This window comes from Mytilus trossulus, chromosome 4, assembly GCF_036588685.1.
Source record: "Mytilus trossulus isolate FHL-02 chromosome 4, PNRI_Mtr1.1.1.hap1, whole genome shotgun sequence".
In the NCBI taxonomy this organism is placed as follows: Eukaryota; Metazoa; Mollusca; class Bivalvia; order Mytilida; family Mytilidae; genus Mytilus; species Mytilus trossulus.
The window spans coordinates 33,469,746-33,485,784 of record NC_086376.1 but is presented as its reverse complement, the minus strand read 5'-3'; the positions used below and the strand labels follow the sequence as shown (position 1 = coordinate 33,485,784).

General features: G+C 31.2%; 1 protein-coding gene across 7 annotated transcripts in view; it reads left to right on the top strand.

Moving 5' to 3' along the window:
- The window catches only part of LOC134715154 (FERM domain-containing protein 5-like), a 47,706-nt gene that overhangs the window by 7,081 nt on the left and 24,586 nt on the right, over nt 1-16,039 (top strand). For 5 of the 7 annotated variants that reach the window (XM_063577111.1, XM_063577114.1, XM_063577113.1 and 2 more), the window contains exons 3-6: nt 6,774-6,816; nt 7,513-7,542; nt 11,915-11,993; nt 14,858-14,955. In XM_063577111.1, the coding sequence (XP_063433181.1) occupies nt 6,774-6,816; nt 7,513-7,542; nt 11,915-11,993; nt 14,858-14,955 (250 nt within the window). The remainder of the gene's footprint in view (nt 1-6,773; nt 6,817-7,512; nt 7,543-11,914; nt 11,994-14,857; nt 14,956-16,039) is intronic. The other 2 variants (XM_063577115.1, XM_063577112.1) reach the window with 1 other exon arrangement.

The window sequence follows — 16,039 nt, the reverse complement described above, 5'->3', positions numbered from 1 at the left end:
CATTAAACAGACTGAACATAATTTAATAACAACTATTTTTGAAGCATTTTTTTATATTGGTAATTTTTAAGTTCCAAGAATGTAGGAACAAATATCCAGTTCAACATAATGTGCCCATTGATACTTGTACATATATATATGTATGTAAGTATTCCACTGTTCAATACCTATTTATGAACAAGTTATACATTCTTTGTTGTAAAATAGTAAAATTCTATGACAGATTGAATACAGCATCGATCAGTGATTGTTGGAAACATCTTGTTTGAATCTAGATGACTCAGCTTGCCATTTTCTCACCTGAAATACACTTTTGCCTTGATGTTTACCTTTATACCTGATGATTCTACCTGTAATTTATGTGTTAATTTCATCTCATTAATTATAGATTGTTTTCTTTGATGTTTCATGATCATCCTCTCTTTGTTATATATTTATGAAAATATGGTAATTGTGTCACAGTAAATTTAAGAATATGGGTTGTCCATTGATTATTATAATTTAAAAAAAGGGCGTTAAATAATGAAATGAATCTGTTAAGGTGAATAGTATATTCCATGCAGTATTCCTTTAGTAAAATATTGAGCTTTAGACTTTTAATATTCTGTTTCTTTATCAGTTTAAGATTTTGTTTGAAAATAAAAATGAAAAGATATCAACTGGCTATAAAAAAAAAACTAATTTGAAGAATAATACACACACCATGATCAAAAGAAAAAGATGAAAGGACAAGACATTGCACAGCCAGAAGTCTTAAAAGAATCATTGATATTGATTATGAGCAAAATAAGATTCACAGAGCCCTAATGATGAACAGAATAGTCAGCAGGTCCTTTTGAACCAATGACACCAGTCATGCTGTTGACATTAAAAACTCTAACAATAAGTGGTTTGTTTGTGACTTAACAATTCCAAGAAACAGTCATATTTTTGGTGATTTGTTATATACAGATGTTAGTGACACATTCAACAAGTGGAACATACAGGAATCTGTGGTCGACTCATCTGGGTGTCACAGATGATGTTCTTCAACAGTCATTTTCAACATAGTCATAATGGTGTGAGTAAAGCACTCAATGTGATGACTCCATCATAACTATTGAAACTTTTAAGTGGTTTGATTGTAAGCTGTACATGTATCAAAGAAATCTTGATGGATAATCAAGCCATGGATATTGTTTTCAGATAAGAGTTATATTATACAATCTTCACATTCTAGTGCTGCTGGAATGGAGCTTAAGAAAATCACTTTTTTTCTTTAGAGTTAAGTTCTTACTGTCTATAACTAATGTTAATGGTCTACACATGACATATGTGTTCTTTCATCAGAAGAACTTGTAGTATTGTTGTTTTCTTCAAAAGACCTTGTAGTCATGTTGTAGTATTTTGTTGATTTTATCAGAAAGCCTGCAGCACCTTTTTGATGTGACCTTGCAGTATTTTTGATGTTTTCAATCATTATACACTGAATATATGTACACTGTTTGCAGATTGCAGAATAACAAGGATCAATGTCTTCATTCATTATTTTAGAACTTTCTTAATTGAGGTTCTGTTGCATGGCTCACCAGGCTGATGATGAATCTATAGAGAATCTGTAAATGTTTTCATATACTGGTCTAGTTTGAAAAGCTGTATGTCAATGAATTTCTTATAATGGAGTACTAGAATATCTGGGTTTTTTTGTACAGGTCTTGTATGACTAAATGCTAGCTCTTGTGTTTTTGACTCCTAAATCTCCAAGAACAGTTTTTGCTATGATCTTCTAAAGTGTTAGGTTGTAATGATTCATTTATCAACTATCCATATGGATATATAGTCATGACAAAAGCTAGATATATGAATGCAAAGTTATGGATATTATTATGTTTGGTCATACACAGATATTGATTTACACCTTGTTTTTCATGTTGAACACAGTTGAAATGTGGTTACTTATGCATATGTATTATATTCACATGTGTCTGCATAAAATTGACTTGATTGTAAGTCCCCTTAGACTTCAATGTGTTGTCATGCTTGTGATTTTCACTTGTGCCCACATTTTTTTTGTTATGTAAAGGCAATGATATCTTTTATAATGTGCCGATCACTCACATAAATGTGGCATACATATGCATTTATTTACTTTCTAAATGTTCTAAGACGCTTGTGTTTTTTCTCACTCTCTGTTGAAATTTTCACTCTTGCTTTCAATAAAAATACTGATTTATATGCTAGAAAAAATCATGTTATGTGCTGCTGTTACATGTAAATTTTTACTTAATGGTGGCCCAGGCCAGCTGCAGCCTTCATGATAAAAATCATCCACAATCCAGAAGCTCAATTTAAAATTTTTTTTAGTTGGATTCTGTTGGCTTGTGGAGAAGAATTTTACAGGCCTGAAAGCAATTTTATAAGCCATTGCTGCAAGACTTGTGATTAAGCTTGAAGACTTAGCAGCTGAGATCCTACCCCAGTGGTAGATTATCTTGCTGCATTGAAGAACCATTGGTGGCCTTTGGCTGTTGTCTGCTCTTTTGTCAGGTTGTCTCTTTGACAAATTCCCCATTTCGATTCTCAATTTTAAATGCACTATATGAAGTTTTTTTCTGTAATTTAGTTGAAGATTGTTTTTTCTAGATTTCTTGTTTTACAAGCTCCACAAGGATTTTTGCTTAGAAGACAGTGCTATTTTTGTGTAAGCTCCTCAGGGATTTCTTTCATGTTCATGTACATACATTGTAGTTCAGGGTTTTAAATACTGGCCTTGGAAATTAAAATTTTGTAAATAAAAAATGAACAAGGCCATCATTCCCAAAAATCATAACTTTTTTATTTGTTTGTGAAAACACCATTCATAAATACAACTAAAATAATATGTTTGAATGTTATTCATTAATTTGTGTTCACATGTTTCAAGTGCTTTTGTCAACACCCACACTCCATCCTGAAGTTAAAACTTGAAAACATCAATGAATTTGAAATCTAGATGTCATGCTTGGTGTATGGTATACCAAGGTATTTTTCAATAGACATTATTCATTAGATTATTTGACAGTTTGTCCAACTCCTAGGGGAGGCTCATTGTACTTGGTTGTAAAATAAAACTTAAAACATCCATCAAAAACATTGAAATTTGTCATCGGTCATACTTCAATAACCACCTGTACCTGAGAATAGATCTAAGTTAGGCAGTTATCCAACAACTTAATGTCATTTCTCCATTAAAAATTCACTTAGATCTTGAGAATTTTATTTTGTAAAAGGATGCTAAAGTATGTAAGATATTGATGCTGAAACTCATTTTCAGTCTCTGAATAAAACCTTTATTTAGCTTTGATATAATTTTACAAACCTATGTGAAACACAATATATGATCTAATTATACAAGATTTGAATACCTTTAGCCAACACTTAACACTATGTCAACTAATGATAAGCAAGAAAAACTGATATTCACATCTCCTTGGCAGTTCATTTTGTTGTCCAAAAACAGTTTGATGGTTGACTCTATACTCATGATAGGCTGACTTCAGTCATGTGCCATCATCCAATGAGATATTTGCCTAAACCGTGCATGTGAACATGTACATCTTACTGAAAGTTTTGTCATGAAAGCAGTACATCTCTGTGTTTCCATTTACCTTCAAGGTAGCATCAGCAGGATAAGGGTACACAGTACAGAAAAGGCTATTTTACTACTTTTAGATCCCAGAGTAACTCTTTCATAGTCTGTTTTATTGAAATAGGTCTCTTTTGTGATGAAGAACAATAACTTTAGAACTTCTCTAATACTTTTTAGGAGCACATCTCTGTACGTTTATATACCCCATACCTAGGAGTGGGCTAAAGTTGCATAACCTTGTCTGTTTGTTTATCCATTCATCTCATCAATATTTAAGTGACACTGTTAAATGTACTACTAAATAGAGTCTGAGAATTTTATTTTTTTGGTAAGCAACTTGTTAAGTTGTAAGGTTTGACTGCTCCTCATTTCTGTCAGACACCTACTTCCTGTTTGCATGAATTTATAAACATACAGAATGCACTTTAAATTTTTCATCACCCTTTTCTCAAGTATTACGTTTTTTTTTACAGAACATTACAACTTTATATTAAGTCAGCATCTTGTGAGTGCTTTTCAGATCTGTCCGACATCTTCTTCCTGTTCTCAAATACTTTGACTTACGAGTAGGATCTGCTTAACACGACAACACCTGCATTCATGTTGTTTGTGATTTCATTTTCATTTCTTTTGCTAACATAAAAGCAATTCCAGTCCAGTGAACATTAAGTTTTATCAAGTATACATGCATTCTGCTTCTGGAATAAGATTGTAGATAGTATAAGCAGACATAACCATGCAGACAATATTATTTACTACTTATTGAATTCTTGTCTGTCTGGCTTAAGTACAGAAAAGTACTTTGGATCTATCTGGTGGTAGGCCATTGGTTACTTGTAGCTAGGTCATTAATGTACTATAACAATGCTATCAAGTGTTATTTTCTCAACATCAAGGCAAGACAACTTGACAAGATACAATGTTTTTATAGACAAGGTGACAACCTTGAGTGACCTTGACTAAGGTCATTTATTGTGAAGGGAAAATCTTCTTAAGTACTAAGTGTTGACTGCATGACTTCTAAGGATCTAGCAAAAGCATTTTCATTACCAGTATATTTTCTGGCTTTACTTAAACACGATGCAGGATTAGAATCTTATATAGGTGTTTTTTAACTTGAAAGACTCATAAACAGATAAATATATGTTTTGATTGACATTATCTATATTATATTTATTGATTATTGATTTAAAAATTAAATGTATTTTGATTATAACCTTCAAATTATTTTTGAGTTAGAAGATTAAAATTAAATTGCAAGTTTGTTTACCTTAAGGAATATTCTTAGCTTCTGGCCATCTTTGAGCGTACCTATGGGCCTTATATCTGGAGTAGGGAATATAAGCCATATGAATAAAATAAAAAATAGATAAAAAATAGAATTTAACTTAAAAAAGTTGTAAAAAACAAAAGAAATTGTGATTTTAAAATATGAATAAAAGAATAGAAAATAGGCAAAAAAACAATTAAAAAAATACTGGCTTGAAGGTGACATATATAAACAATAAGGAAGATTCATGTTGATAAGCTGTTAAATAAAAAGGATAAAAGAGACGCAAACTACAGAATTATTAGCCGTGATATCAGAAAGTTTTTGCTGTCAACTAAAAATAGTTCTCTGTGATATAAAGGTCTCTTGACATTTACTTATTAGACCTATTGTAATGTTACATTTTATTCACTCTCTCATCTAACGTAACTTTTACATAAAATATGATGGTGGTATCAGTGTTGCTATTTGTATGGCTCGACTATTGATTCTGTGAGATAAATGCAGAAATAATAGCAGAGATTGTGTGTCAGAGTAATGTTAGTTCATTTTTAGCTCACCTGGCCCGAAGGGCCAAGTGAGCTTTTCTCATCACTTGGCGTCCGTCGTCCGTCGTCGTCCGTCGTCGTCCGTCGTCGTTAACTTTTACAAAAATCTTCTCCTCTGAAACTGCTGGGCCAAATTAATCCAAACTTGGCCATAATCATCATGCGGGTATCTAGTTTAAAAATTGTGTCCGGTGACCCCGCCAACCAACCAAGATGGCCGCCACGGCTAAAAATAGAACATAGGGGTAAAATGCAGTTTTTGGCTTATAACTCAAAAACCAAAGCATTTAGAGCAAATCTGACATGTGGTTAAAATGTTCATCAGGTCATGATCTAACTGCCCTGAAATTTTCAGATGAATCGGACAACCTGTTGTTGGGTTGCTGCCCCTGAATTGGTAATTTTAGGGAAATTTTGCTGTTTTTTGTTTCTATCTTGAATATTATTATAGATAGAGATAAACTGTAAACAGCATTAATGTTCAGCAAAGTAAAATCTACAAATAAGTCAACATATTCAAAATGGTCAGTTGACCACTTTAGGAGTTATTGTCCTTTATAGTCAATTTTTAACCATTTTTCGTAAATCTTGGTAATCTTTTACAAAAATCTTCTCCTCTGAAACTACCAGGCCAAATTTAAACAAACTTGGCCGCAATCATCATTGGGGTATCTAGTTTAAAAATTGTGTGGCGTGACCCGGCCAACCAACAAAGATGGCCGCCATGGCTAAAAATAGAACATAGGGGTAAAATGCAGTTTTTTGCTTATAACTCAAAAACCAAAGCATTTAGAGCAAATCTAACAGGGAGTAAAATTGTTAATCAGGTCAAGATCTATTTGCCATGAAATTTTCAGATGGATTGGACAAACTGCTGTTAGGTTGCTGCCCCTGAATTAGTCATTTTAAGGAAATTTTGCCGTTTTTTGTTATTATCTTGAATATTATTATAGATAGAGATAAACTGTAAAGGGAAACAATGTACAGCAAAGTAACACCTAAAAATAAGTCAACATGACCTAAATGGTCAATTGACCCCATAAGGAGTTATTGCCCTTTATAGTCAATTTTTAACAATTTTCATAAAATTTGTAAATTTTAACTAGCATTTTCCACTGAAGCTCTTAGGCCAAGTTCAATATATATAGAATGATTGTAAGCAGCAGTAATGTTCAGTAAAGTAAGATATACAAACACATCACCATCACCAAAACACAATTTTGTCATGAATTCAAATGCGTCCTTTGTTTAATATTCACATAGACCAAGGTGAGCGACACAGGCTCTTTGGAGCCTCTAGTTTATACTTTTTGTAATTAATTTTATTTTATTTTTTTCTCTTTTTTAGCATTGGTTAGATCCTTTGAAGGCCGTTTATAAACAGCTGAAAGGTGGGTACCTCATTACTTTAATAATATGCTGGTTTGTAGGGATTTGTTTTAGCTTTAATTTTTTTTATGCATCTATCTTTGGTATGGGGAATACAAGTTTCTATAGTGCTAAATGTATGAGAAAAAAAGCACCAAGCTTAAAGCACTTCTATGTTAGATGAACCAGTTTGTACATTTGTTCTACCTCAAATATGGAAAATATTGCTGTATTTTTCATGCAGCATGTCAATTTGAACAGCAAAGATTTGTATAAAAAGCCAATTGTCCTTAATTAGTGTGACCATCTTTAACATTTATTTTACATCAGTGGCCAGTCTTGCATACAGAATTAAAAAAATTGGCGTCTATATCGAGGGTTTCACTCAAAAATGTTTTAATCAACATAATCTAATTAAAACAAGTAATACAGGTAAAGCCCCTTCTAGTTTGCTTTTGTTTGTTTCTTTTATTTTAACTAAATATATATAGTCTTAACACCCTATGTACATGTATATCATATTTAGAAATATACTTATATATATACATGTATATCTAAAAGTTCTGATGGAGGATTTCTTATAAATTGTTGCTGCCTGTATTAAAAGTATACTTTAATTGATATCCAATATCTTGATTGATAAAATTGATACATCAAATTAGAATTATAGTGGTTGCAAAATTCCAAAATGCTGGTGTCAATGTGCAATACATTTTCAGATATTCTTAGACAAAGCACTGAATCTTGGGGTAAGGCATTAATAAATCTGTCTCTGAATTTCAACATAAACTTTTTATATTTTTAGTGAATTTATATATCTCTCTTTTATTAACATGACTATATTTATTTTACAATGTACTTGTAAATGATACAAAAAACATGAAAAAGATGCAATTTCTCTCACTCTTTGCTAATTCATAACTCTTAAAATAATCATGACTTTTCACAACCTTAGACTGAACTGTCAAATTAAACTAAATGGATTTATTGTAATATATTTAATTCTTTAATCCCCACATTGTTGCAATGACCATGAAGAATGTCATAGACTGAGATGCACAATGTTAAATTAAAAAATAACGTAACATTGTACCATTAAAGTTAATGTAATCCACATATGGATTTAAAAGAGCCAGATTACATTGACATTTTACCGATATCTTTACTTTACTATTGCATGGATTCTTCTCATTAACTCATGTTTATTCAAATTAACCTTATTTCAAATTTAAATTAGGCACATATATATTTACATTAAAAACAAATATATGTTAAATATGTTTGAAACATTTACTCTTAATTCACACTCTTTTAACAGTGATTTTTTTTTAAACCATTATATATATATATTCATTTTTCAGTACTTAGTGTAAGCATAAATTGTGCCATTGTCTCAGATACACAAACCAGGAATTTGTTGTGAGGGTAGAGTCCTTTCTCACAAAAGCATGCAACTACTATTTATATCTTTTTGTCTTGCCTGTCATCCATATTGGCAAAGGCAAGACGTGTAAATCATATAAATCACATGGTACACTGAAGATGAGCAAGACAATCCAAACGGTGAAGTTTCCATACAATACAAGCAATGCAATTGTCCTTCAAATCATTCTCAGGTTCAATAACCCATGTTTTGACTGGGGTTCATATGATTTTGACCTTATTTGCATGGTTCATTGATCATGGTCATCTTGCTTTTTGTTCATTTACTGTAAGAAATATGTAAACTGTTTGTGGTAAGGTCACCTGGTGTACATGTCACTATTTATATATGTAAAACTAATACATGTCAGATGATGGTGATGCCCCCTTGTGGGTTTTATTCATGTAGTTTGACATTAATTATGCTGTTATGTAGGCAAGACATTTCAATGTGCCCACTCTTGTTTTTTAGGAGATGTGTGTAAGTAGATTTTTTTGGCTTGTCTGTTCATGCATGGATAATTTAAGCTTACTACAACTGATCATTGATGTGTGATCAGTGTTGGTAGGTTGTTTTATTTGATTTACAACTGGCACTAATATTTTAAGCCTAATTTCAGCCCATTGCCCCCTCCTAGAACTACTGAATAGATTTCATTTTATCTTTGGACATCAACATCTTATCAAGTATGAATGAAAATAGTTGTAAGATAAGAATTCCAACCCAACAACACATCAAAGACAAAAAGAACTCCAAAGGTCAACATACACCATTGTTAAATGATAAAAAAAATGGTCAATAATATTTGTCAAGATCTAGATCAGCCTTAAGCTTAGTCTAGACAAATTATGAATGAATGCAACAACAAGGATACCATTGAAAAATACATAATAAGACTTGAGGACTGTTTACTTGGGAAGAGTAAGAGAGTGTAATTAAACTGAAGTTAAGTATACAAAGAATTATTCTTTCATTTTAGGAAGAAATGGCTCTACCTCAAGGTCTAGTACAAAATTATCATTTTTTTCTACAAATATGCCAGCGTTAATGCTACTCTTCTATATATACTTTTTGAATAAATCACAGAAGCTAACCTCAACTTAGCCCAACAAATAGAGGCTACTGATCTTAGCTTCTTTTTATGCCCCATTTATGGACATTATGTTTTCAGGTCTGTACATCCATTTCTCTTTCCGTTTTGTTCGTCTGTTCATTCTTCCGTCTGTCCCACTTCAGGTTAAAGTTTTTGGTCAAGGTAGTTTTTAATGAAGTTGAAGTCCAATCAACTTGAAACTTAGTACACATGTTCCCTATGATATGATCTTTCTAATTGTAATGCCAAATTAGAGATTTAACCCCATTTTCACTGTCCACAGAACATAGAAAATGGTAGTGCGGATGGGGCATACGTGTACTATGCACACATTCTTGTTTGGTTTTAAGAACTTCTGAAATGCTTTCATCTGAACTCTGTTGTCTTCCTTTTTTTTTAAGAAATTACTAGTAACTGAAAATCTGTCAAAATCTGAATACCTTTTGTTTATTAGACATCAAGCAGCCATCAACTAAACTAAAGTGAATTAAATTTGAATAAATCTATCATATTTATACTGTAAGGGAAAATTGTGTCAAGGATTTTTAACATAGTTTTATGTTTGTGTTATCCCATAAATAATTGTAAAAAGTTAATAATTCCATCATAGAAATTATGAATTATTCATCATTTGATGTGGTATGTTAGAATGTACGATTTACCGTAACACATAATTGTACATGTGTATTGAACTTGTCAATTCTTTGATATTTTTTTTACTATAGATTTTATATCAGACAGCACATTTTATTGATAAATTTCCTTAAAACATAACATATTGTAGGTTTTCTGTGGTTATTTTACATGATTGTATTATGGTTGCTATGGCTACCAAGGTGAAAAATCTTCACAAACAGGCTACGCCCAGTGTTTTTTTTCTCTCAATAATTCCTATTATATTAAGCATGTAAAGACCTGGATGCCATCTGTCAATTAATCTCTACAGTTTCATCAGGTGACATACAAAGTTCTATACTAAGAAATCAGACACACTCTGAGCTTTCTACTTAAACCAGCATGAATTTAAACAGCTTATTTTCTCAGTATGAAACCAAGAAATAAATGTATCTGTTTTTGAATGGTATATTATTATTTGTCATGTTAATTAATGGGGTTAGAAAAGAACAACAGATAGCTTGTCTTTATTGATAAATCAGTTTTCACAACAGTAACGGAATACTTAGCCTCAGTTTAATTGAGTCAGATTTTCTATATCATTTGTTTGGTATTATTTTCCAGTAAATTGTGGACTCGGTCAACCAGTGCATTTCGTGTTTAACTTTTCAATACAAATTAGTCATGCGATCTCTCTGCCAGAAAATCAAAGCTTTGGAATTATGCTAAGATGTAGACCGCTGTGTTCCTAATGTATAAGGGGATTTGATTCAGAGACAAGTCAGAGGAATTATTATAGGACATGATTGTAAATTAAATAAATATTGTATATGAAAATTAAATATTATATATAGAAAACTTGTCATCTTTTTAATTATATAAAAGAAATTCCAAATTTTTAATGTTATTTTAGTTTCTTAAAATTCTTTGGAATTGAAGAAAAAAATACACTTTTTTCACCCTGAAACTACACTAGAATTCTGCTATTTTGTCATTTTGTTTCCTTAGATTTCATAGGAAATAGGAAATTATGTTTGCTACTTTTTTACACCCTAATTCTTGTTCAGGGTAAATTTCTAAGTAATTCTCTATGCATGTATGGGGAAAACAAGAATGAAAGATTCTATATTTTGTAAATTGGAAGACTTTTGTAAGTTAATGGAATGGTGGGGATGTGTTTTGTTGTAATGAGAAATGTTTGCATTAGATATCTAAGACAAATAAATATTAACCCTGGGGTATATCCATGTTATCTGATGTTAGTTTATATGTGTGAATAATAGATAATAATGGTATCATCAGTGAGATATCTGTGATAAGAATCCATCCTATATATGTAGGTATTTTACCCCCACTGAATGATAGCAATACTCAGTGCTAAGTGAAGTCTAGACTTAAGCCTAAAAAGCTATAAAGTACATGTAAAGAAACGATTTAGACTTCATAGGTACGACTAAAGTTTAGTTCACAATTTTCAGGAGCTGCACACCCTGTCTATTTCGATTCTGTCAAGATTATTAAATTTTGCTTATTAATATATTAAAAAGAAAAGCAAAACGCTTTTTCAGTTGATGATATTATATTTTCATAGGCATGAAATTCTAAGCATGGTCTTCGCCATTATCTTCAGCAAATAAAAGCATGGTATTTTTCTTTGTAACACAATCTTCATAAAAGATATCTCAACATCTTAGATTCTCTTTTAACATGCTCTAAAGCATAAGTAGTGTACTCATTAATGAGGAACTTGAATGACTTAGAGATGAAAAAAAAGCCTTAAAAGGGGTTTTTCTTTCTAGAATTTTTTATTCAATGTAATTTACGAAAATGGTTTTGTAACTATGATTTATATATACTTCATTCCCTGAAGTATTATTAGAATATTTTCTATCTATGTCTTTTATAAAGTAAGATAATGACAGGTATACATGAAAAACAACTTTCAGTTTTGCTTTGTGATAAATGTATAAAATCTGACATCCTTTTTCAGGTGTAAATCCGACAGTGCTATGTTTTCGTGTGAAGTTCTATCCTGCAGATCCCATGAAGTTACATGAGGAAATCACCAGGTACATATATAGAGAGTGTAACTTATAAACTGCAAAGATGGTGAAACTCTTGTTTTCAAACAACAGAAATGTGTCTGAAAATTATACACGGCAGGGGACAACAAATTATGGAAATATGCTTACTTTCAGTTGTGTGTTTTTTGTTAGAAAAATATTCAATTCGCAATATAAATTGTAAAACTCACATATTTAGCATTGGTTTAGTTTGTGATTGTTAACGCTCATAGTAGCATTGGTTTAGTTTGTGATTGTTAACGCTCATAGTAGCATTGGTTTAGTTTGTGATTGTTAAAGCTTATATGTAGCATTGGTTTAGTGTATGATTCGGTACATTTTAATGAAAAGAGAAACATGCATCTCCAACATTTCTTTACATGTTATATCCAATCATCAACAAAATAACATGACATCATGGACATGGAAGGAAATTGATTAATTTGATCAATTGCAGTTTTTGTTTTTGTGGAAAATGTCAAAGTGTTAACTTCAAAGTAAGAGTCTTTAATTATTAATTGAAGCAAGCCATCACATCAAATATTTTATTCCTTTAATGTATAACATCTGACATGGCAATGAAATGATAATGCTATGAGTTGTAATTACCATTCCTATGGTAGCTTAGTTATTTGTCTGAAAATCAAACTTATAATCTGACATCAAGATTGAAGTAACTAGAGGTATATAAGATTTGGAGTGTTTGGAGATGTGAACAGTCATAGATAGGATATATCACCAGACAACATTCATGCTTGAATTGTACGACCGGTTTCTTTCAAACTACTCTATTCATTCTGTTTTTCGGTTTCACTTCAGTGATTTTTAGTTGGTTTCAAGTTATATAACATGTGTGGTGAATTTCTATAAAACCTTAGATAACTTCTTCTCTCTGATGTTAATTTATGTATCTATAATATTCAGTTTCTGCTTCTTGTAGTTTCCAAGGTTAAATTTACGTAAAAATCAAATATAGATTTAAATAAAACTGTTTTAATTTATTAAACCAACCAAGCGAGACCCTTGTGGGTAGTCAAGGTCTCGAAACACTCCTGCAGTAGTAATAATTGTTTGATTGATGGGTGGTTTATTGCTTAACTTCCAGCAGCAAATATTTCAGCCACATTCAGGACAAAAACATGCATGATGTATTATACCAGTCTAACACACTGAGTCAGATCTCAATCTGCCCTACTCTATAAACACATTGTTAACTTGAGCAGTCTCTATAATTCTTTCTTCTTTATCTGTATACTTGACAGTAAAGCATTTATGGTACAAATTTTAAACCCTTAGGTTTGACTGTTAAGCATAAGGTTCAAGTTTTAAACCCTTAAGTTTGACTGTTAAGCATAAGGTACAAGTTTTAAATCCTTAGGTTTGACTGTTAAGCATAAGGTACAAGGTGCAAGTTTTAAACCCTTAGGTTTGACTGTTAAGGATAAGGTACACGTTTGGGGTGTTTATTAAAATAAATAGGGTAGGTGAATTATAAGGAGTAGAGTGCTGAACTCATTTGAGTTATTAAAAAAAAAATTAAAAAATTGAAATAGAAAGAAGTAAAAACTATCTATAAACTGCCTTAAGTTTAAATTGTTAAAAGCTATACATACAATAGTAGCACATGCACTTTATATGAAGAATTCCTAATATTAGATCAAAAGCAGAACCAATGCTAATCTGTCAAGCTAGGACAAGATTAGCAGCTCAATTAATACACTGTACAGACATTTCTAGATTAAAATACTGAAAATAGTTTTCTAATTTGTTTACTAGAACATAGAAAACTTACACTGTGCCATTCTGGGGTCTACAAAGTTTAAAAGTAATTTTCAAGGCTGTATGATTAGTTAAGTTGCCAAAAAATCATTATCCATGTATCAATAAAAACAGAAGAAGTTAATGCATGTACAAAAATAGCTTGCTCCTACATATGATTACCAGATAATACCTAGGATAAAAATCAGTAGCAGTTTTGCTAGTATATTCTGAGCATTACAAGTTGTAAAATGCTTTAAGGTGTACTATCAACTGTTTATCAATGTTAACTCTATTTACTATATAGCTACTACCAGTTAACTGCCAAGGACAAATTTATGAATAATTTTACAAATACTATCTAAAGTATTCAGAACAGGAATGTTAGTCCTGAAAGTAAACATAAGTTTTCATACCTATCTAATCAAAGTTTAAATTCATATTATTATATAGGTAAAAAAATGTTACAGGGTGTTTGCTTATATTAAAAAATGCTTTGTATTTTAAATTAGTCAGGTTTGACAATAGAAGGTGGGTACTTGACCTAAGGTCATGTTTACTTTGACTAGACTTGTGTAGGCTGAAGTGATAACTAATAGGCTAAATTTATTATGAATGATTATGTAAAGAGGGGAAAGTTGTTTTTAAAAAATATGCTAATTTCTTTCATTTTTATGTGTACAAGGCTAATTCAAAAACTGTCCTTAGGGTAAACATGTTTTTTGAGAAATAAATGTAAATGTGCAATATATTTTAGTCAATGAAACAATACATGTATCTACAATATGAAAAACTGGAAATCATACTGAGTCTGTTTAGATGGCAAAGATCTGAAAATTGTTCAAATTAACAAAAGCTACTAGAAAGGGAAGAAGACAATAAAAACATGAAGGAGTAACAGTTCTCCTTGAATGCTGAATCAACAAAGTTGATACATTTGTCCTAAACCTTAATGTTTGATATTGATTTTTTGTTTGATTTTGAAAGATGTCTTCATTTAAACAGGCAACCAAACCAGGAATCCAAAAATATACATATCTAATAACTGATCATGAGTTATTAAAATATTTAATTATATATATATATATATGTGTGTTGTTTTTATTTTACAGATACCATCTGTTTCTACAGCTCAGAAGAGATCTTCACCATGGTAGACTGTTGTGTTCACCGGCTGACGCCAATCTGTTGGCTACATATATTGTTCAATGTAAGTGTCCTGTTTGATCTTTCCAATTGTTGGAAATATCGGGGTAATGGCTTCATGCATATGCACTTAAATCAGAAAGCAGTATTAGAATTTGAAAGTCAGAAAATTAAATTGCAGACTTGTCATTTTGCATGACAACAATTGGTTGTAGAGGACTGTATGTTCTTTGGGCATTTGCCTGGGGTTGCTGTCTCAGTGATGTTTACCACTTGACCTTAAACTCAGACCAGTACCAGTTTATAAGTTGCTGCTTTAATTGTACAGTGCAGTTGTGTCCTTCATTTTGTAATTACTTAGGTCAAGGTTATCCTCCTGACTGACTGTTATCACAGTGTTGTATTTATTTGTTTGTCTAAATTAATTCCTAGGGCTGCTTTAATATAAATGTTGTACCAGCTTATAACAGTCATTTCAAGGTCATGGTCTACAGATTTTTAAATATCTACTGAGTTATACTTAGTTTAATGAACTTATGTACACCTTTTTGCACTGGTATCCTAACTTTGTAAAGAGATGCGACTTTTGCTGTCTCATAGGTGTAAAGTATTTTTCCTTTGAACCTCCTATATTATAAAAAGAGATCTATGTATACATTGTAGATCTAAGTACAAATGTATAAATGAAAACAATCTTTACAAATTTCATGAGTCCCAAGCCCTTTTATAGATTTCCCATCATCAGAAATATGTTCAAAATCAAATATTTGGCATACCTATAATAGTACATATGATGTAAAAATATAGGTAATATGGTATTAATGTTCTTATTTTAAGCCAAGTTTTATAAGTAAATATTTGTTGTATTCCTATTACGTAAGATATTAAATAAAACGCAATCCAATCATATTTTGTATACAGATTGGTCTGTAACAGAAGTTTTATTTTATGTGCTTACATATTAGATCAATTTAATCAATGAATAACACTGTAGACATTACGGATACAATAATGATATAAGTAGATGGTAGCATTTGGTGAAGTTAAACCATATATTACACTGAAACTGCTATATTCCAGTCTGTTCATCATGTATACCTTATATTAGGAGGGGGTTAAATAAATGAGGAAAAACTGATGCCAAAAAG